At 47.5% G+C, this 6,000-nt stretch overlaps 1 protein-coding gene across 1 annotated transcript in view; it reads left to right on the top strand.

Annotated features, from left to right (window-relative positions):
* The first annotated feature begins 551 nt into the window (after positions 1-551).
* Positions 552-6,000, top strand: part of Uxs1 (UDP-glucuronate decarboxylase 1) — a 96,989-nt gene continuing 91,540 nt past the window's right edge. Inside the window, exon 1 of the mRNA XM_076832727.2 lies at positions 552-687. Within this exon, the coding sequence (XP_076688842.1) occupies positions 594-687 (94 nt within the window). The 5' untranslated portion in view covers positions 552-593. The remainder of the gene's footprint in view (positions 688-6,000) is intronic.

Raw genomic sequence — 6,000 nt, 5'->3', positions numbered from 1 at the left:
CGCTGTGGCCTCGACGCCGGCGGGTTTAGGGTCCCTCATCCCCGCGCCCTGATCCCAAACCCAGAGGCCCACGGACAGCCCAGAGGGCCCTTCCGTCCACTGAGAGAAGCATTCAAGGACCGTCAAAGACACGCCAAACTTGGCATGAACATGCGTTTCCTTTCATGTCAACCCTACAGTGCCCACCGCGCGCCACCCGCTGGCCGGGGTTCGGAAACTCGGAGCCCGCGGTCGACCTTTCCGACTGCGAGCCTTCCCCGCCTCGGCTCCAGCCAGCCCCGGAGCTGGGAGAAAACACGCCAAGACGCGCATGCGCCGCGCCCTCCCTCAGACACGTTCTTCGAAAACCCCGGCGCGAGCCTCGGCCACTGCGCCTGCGGGAAGAGGAGCCGTAGGGGCGGGGCCGCGGGGGTGGAGCCGGAGGCGGGGGCGGAGTTACGCGTGCGCCAGGGTCCTGCGGACAGGAAACCGGAGCGTGGGGGCGGGGCCGCGCGGGCGAAGGGGGCGGGTTCTTCCCGGGCGGCCGCCGCCGCGCATTGTGTAGCAGGCGGGCCCCCGCGCGGCAGCGTCCAGGGCCCGCGCGGCTCCTGGGGATGGTGAGCCAGGCGCTGGTGCGCCTCGTGTCTGCCGTCAACCGCAGGACGATGAAGCTGCTGCTGGGCATCGCCTTGCTGGCCTACGTCGCCTGTGAGTACGCGGCGCGGTGGCCCTGAGACCCCATTCATTCCCCGGCTCCGCGGCGGGGACTGGGGTGCTGCGGGCCCGGCGGCGGGCGGTGTGGGGCCCCAGGGTGTCTCTGCCTCCAGCGTCCCGCCCTTCCCCGGGAGCCACTGGTTCTACCTTCTGCACTTCAGCCGCAGAGCAGCCGGCCAACTTGGGCGCAGACCCTCGGACGCTTAGGCCCAGGCGAGGAGACCCGGAGGCCGAGTGGACGGGCCTTGGCCCCGTCTCGGTGACCACGGGCTCCGCGCGGCAGAGATGCCACCGTCCTCCGCCTACCCGCGGCCCCGCCCTGGGTAGCACGGGACTCGGCGGCGGCACTGCCGTCCACGTCGCCCTGGGAGCCCGTGAGGGTCCGGGCCGGCGATTCCAGAGAGTGCCGCGCGGGGACACCCTCCAGGACGCCCGCGGCCGCGCCGCCGTGCTGGTGAAGTAGGGTAAAAATACTGTTGCCATTGGCAGAGTCCCCGCTCCGACCGTTTGCTCCACAGGAAAATTACTCAGCATTTAACTCTGGGGGAGCCAAGTGGTGCCAGCCCCTGCGACCGCGCCCAGGTGTCCAAGCGCAGAGGCACCGGGTTGCCAGGTGTCCCCCGGGGCCCCGCGCGACTTCAGCCTGGCCCAGCAGGGAGCCCCACACTAGAGACCTGGCGGGGCGTTCCCACAGCTTTGGCTTGTGAGGTTCTGCTTTCTGCCTTCACTCGCATTCCACTGCCTGGGGAGAGGACAGGAGGACCAATTTGCAGACAGGTGGTGGGTCCTCTGCTTACGAGAAGCAGAAGCCGTTATTTATTTATTTATTTAAAGATCTGTTTGGTGGGAAAATATTTGCTGCTATTAGTACTTTACCAAGTACTAAAATTTGACTAAAAATAGCTCCCAACGTGAGGTCCCTGTGAACCGTAGCATCCAGACAGATACATAAATGAAAATACTCGCTAACTGGTTAAGTTACTTAGATCTGATTCCCAAGTGACTGGGTCCTCCGGAAAATGGCTTCAGCTGATAGGAAGGCAAGTGTGAGACCCATCCTGTCTGCTACAGCCCATCTGCTCCAGGAGGTGGAGTCCGGAAACTCAAGCAGGGCTCCTGGTTGCTAGGAGAAGTTTCAAGGATGGGTATTAGATGTGAGTAGTTTTGCAAGGAAGTAAGAACTAGCCTGAAGTGTGCATGGTCAGTATTGAGAAAGAAATCGGAGACCCAAGAGAAAGAGACCACTTATGATTGAATTATTATTAGTAATACAATAACATGACAATAATAATACCTAAGTTTGTTTAGTGCTTAACTGTATATGCACAGGTATGATTCTTCGGACCATTGTCTCAATTAGCTTAACAACCCAAGGAAGTAAGTACTATGATTGTTCCCATTTTAGGGGTGAGAAAATTAAGTTCAAGAGAGATTAGGAAATACATGATCACACAAATGCAGACGATGGAGAGCACAAGTTTGAGCCCTCAAATGACACTGGGGCCATTGGACTGCAGATTTCAGTGTTGATTTGGGGGTTGGAGGGGAATGTTTGGTGCTTGACTTTTAAAGTTAGACCCCGGGTGTTTAGAATTAATAAGTCAGGGAATTTATGGAGCCATAGAAAATTTTTCACCATTCACTTGTTCAGCAAATCTTACCTAGTCTTTACTCTTGTCTCTTGCTGAACTTGGTACCAGGGTACACTAGGGAGTGCAAAAACATCTAGTTTTTGCCGAGATAACACTGAATCTAGACCCAGTAGCTTAACAGCAATGGTCTCATACTTTCTGAGTATACAGAAGAATCATCTAGAACGTGTTGCTTCTTTTTTTTTATAAATACTTTTTAGTTTAGTTGTCAATGAACCTTTATTTTATTTATATACGGTGCTGAGAATTGAACCCAGTGCCTCACACGTGTTAGGAAAGCACTCTTCCACTGAACTACAAACCCATCCCTTGTTTTTTTTTTTTTTTTAAAAAAAAAAAAAAACCCACAGATTGCTGTCTCATATCTAAAGATTCAGATTCAGTAGGCCTAGGATGTGTCCTGAAAATTTTTCATTTTTAATAGTTTCTTTGTGATTCTCTTGCTATGGAATAGGGAACCCCCATTTGCCAAGAAAGATATGGGCATGAATCGGACAATCACCGAAAGGAAAGTTACATGAAGGAAAATTGCAAACTGATGTGAATGAAGGAAAGGAATGCATGAGAGCTTGTGAAGGGACTCCTGAGTGATAGCTTTAGGGGGTTTTGACTATGCATCAGAATCACCTAGAGTTTGGTTTTTCTTGTTTTGTTTTTTAAACACAGATTGCTGCCTCCTATGTGAAGTTTAAAGTTCCCTGGGGAATTGAGGTGTGAGCAGACAATGACAAGTCTGTAGGTGTTCATAGAGAAAGTATAGAAAGTATATGTTCCAGAAGAAACAGTTATGTGCAGAGTCCTGTGGCAGCCAAGAGCAGGGAATATTGTACTAATGCCAAGAAGAGTAGTGTCATTGGAGTGTGGAATTATAGCCCAGTGATGAAGTTTTTGAGGCAGATCAGGGTCAGAGTAGACAGACCTGGAGGCCTCAGTCCAGCTCACGAATTGGGTGGTCATTTTAGCCAGGAGGATTTTAAGACTGGGATGGAGGCAATGTTAATAATGAATGATGATGGTAAATGAGAGCAGCTTTGCCAAGGAAAAATGTTATAGGGCTTCTCTGCTTGATAGTGTTTGAGGATTCTAAAGATGTAGACTGGTCGCAATGACTCTTGTGATTTCTGTGTTTCTCCTTGTTAATAATCTTGCTGTCCTATTATGAATAAAATCTCAACTCTGTTTAAATTTAAAGAAAGGAAGAAAAGCCTATACATTCTCCTAATTATACATACCTTCACTGAGAGTCTGCCTTTTAGAAACTTCCTCTCTGTTCCTCAAGCGGAACTCAAGTTCTGTGAATCTTTCTACTTTTAATTCTCTCCTAGTCTTTGTTGCTCACTGTTACCTAGAGTCTCCCTTCTTGCTGTCGTATAACTTCTGCACCAGGTGGTGGGTGAGTGCGTGAGAGAGAGACCATAGGCCAACTTACATTTCACTTGAATTCTTTTCCATGCACATGTTCTTTTCTCAATGAAATCCCTAATCCTTGAGGGCAGAGATTGAATCATCTTCATTTCAGCCTGTATAGCGTTTAAGGCAGTGCCGTTAATGCATCAGAAGAGTTCAGTAACTACAGAATGGATTGAATAAAAATTTATGCCAACCTACTAGGAAGCTGCTAGGGGTAGATCCAGCTTAAGTTATCTTTAGGGATTTTTGTTTGTTTATTTTAAACACATATATAGTTTAAAAAGTCAGATGAATGTCTAGCAAGGTTTGCAGTCACATATCCTTGGCAGGCTTTGTTAGCTTTAACAACCTCCCTGCTCCTGTTTCCGCCTACCCAGAAATAAGCCCTTCGCTTCTACCTAGCTCATTATTTGATTATTTTCATATTTATCATCGTTTTGCTGAATCAGGCTTTCTGATTTTTCAGTCATAGATAAAACATACTTGTGACTTTGTTCTTTGGGAGATGATTGAGATCAAACTTTAGTGTTTATGTATGACTATTCACAGTGAAATGCTATTCACAGTGAGTCATGGTGTATATTTCTTTTTACTCTCTCTAGAGCTAATTGGCTATTTTGGCTTTGTTTTCAATATGCTTCGCTTTCTGCATACTATAACTGATCCAACTCCATACACTTTGCCAGTTGTTCACACCTTTGCCCAGGAGGTTTATAATTTTTAAGCATCAGAACATCCTTTCATTGGCACACCTTTTAGAAGGAGCTGATCACTGGCATCAGCTCCCCCATCCACCTGGATTGGCCTTCTATAGAGCTCCTATATTTTGCTTTTTCTTTCTTGTTTCACTCCCTGATTTAAATTGGGACAGGAGGTAAATTTTGGCGTTTTTTCTTATTTATTTATTTATTTTAGTTGTAGATGTTTAGTTGTAAAATACCTTTATTTTATTTATTTTTATGTGGTGCTGAGATAAAACCCAGTCACACATGCTAGGCAAGCACTCTACCACTGAGCCATAACCCCAGCCAAGGAGGTAAGTTTTGAAGCTTTATCCATAAATGTCTTTTCTGCCATCATGCTTGATGGATTAATAATGTAGAATTCCAGAAAATAGTCTCTTCAAGATTTTAAGGTGTTGTTGCATTACTTTCTGGCTTCTAATACTGTTGAGGATTTTTGAGTCAGTCCTTCTTTTTGGAGACTGTGGGCTCTGTGTGCCCTAGGTAGTCAGGACTCACTACCCATCCAGCCTAGGGTCCCTGCTTTTGATAGCACTGCCTTCCTCACCCTTCATGCTCCGGGGCCTCGTGTAGCTGCTATGCCCAGAAGCTGAACACACCTGCCTCACCTCCCCTCTGGGCCCTTCATGGTGCTGTGGAGGCAGGGAGCTGCTTTGGTTTTCTTTCCCTCTGGTCTAGTAAATAACAGCATTCAGGTGATGGTACTCAGTTAAGAGAACAGTCTCCCCTTTGCTCCAGTCCACTGAAATAACCTGAAGAATAAATCTTGTGGGCTAGGGTTGTGGCTCAGGGGTAGAGTGCTTGCCTAGCACAAGTGAAGCACTGGGTTTGATCCTCAGCACCACATAAAAAATTAAATAAATAAAGATATTGTGTCCATCTACAACTAAAAACAAAAATTTAAAGAAGAATAAATCTTGTTTTCAGCCTCTGAGGGTTCCCTGGCAGCTGATTGCTGCAGCATAACAAAGCCTCCACTGACTGATATATTCCTAATGTTGAGAAATGTGAAGGTAGGCCTGGGTATATCTTATCTAGCACACTAGACATTTTTGAGCCCTTGCAATTGAGAAACACATATTCAGTACTGAGACTATTCTTAAAAGTATTTGGTTATTTTCTTCCCTGCCCCCATTTCTTCTTTGGAACTACTTATATTGATCAGCTTTCTGTTGCTGTGACAAAATACCTGAGAAAATCAACTTTCAAGGAGGAAAAGCTTGTTTTGACTCATGGTTTCACTGGCTTCATTCTGTGGTTTGCTTGTCCCTGTTGCTTTGGACCTGTAGTGGTATAGTGTATCATGTGCATGATGGGAAAGGCTCACCTCATTGTGACCAGAAAGCAAAGAGACAGGAAGGGACTGAAGTCCCCATATCTGCTGCAAGGGCATGTCTCAGTAAAGTTACTTACTCCCACTAGATTCTACCTCCTAAGAGTTCTACTACTCCAGTAGTGCCATAGGCTAGTGACCACACCTTTAGCACAAGGGCTTTTGGGGG

This window comes from Callospermophilus lateralis, chromosome 14 (genome assembly GCF_048772815.1).
Source record: "Callospermophilus lateralis isolate mCalLat2 chromosome 14, mCalLat2.hap1, whole genome shotgun sequence".
NCBI lineage: Eukaryota > Metazoa > Chordata > Mammalia > Rodentia > Sciuridae > Callospermophilus > Callospermophilus lateralis.
The sequence above is the reverse complement of the archived record's forward strand: the minus strand, read 5'-3'. Positions and strand labels throughout refer to the sequence as shown.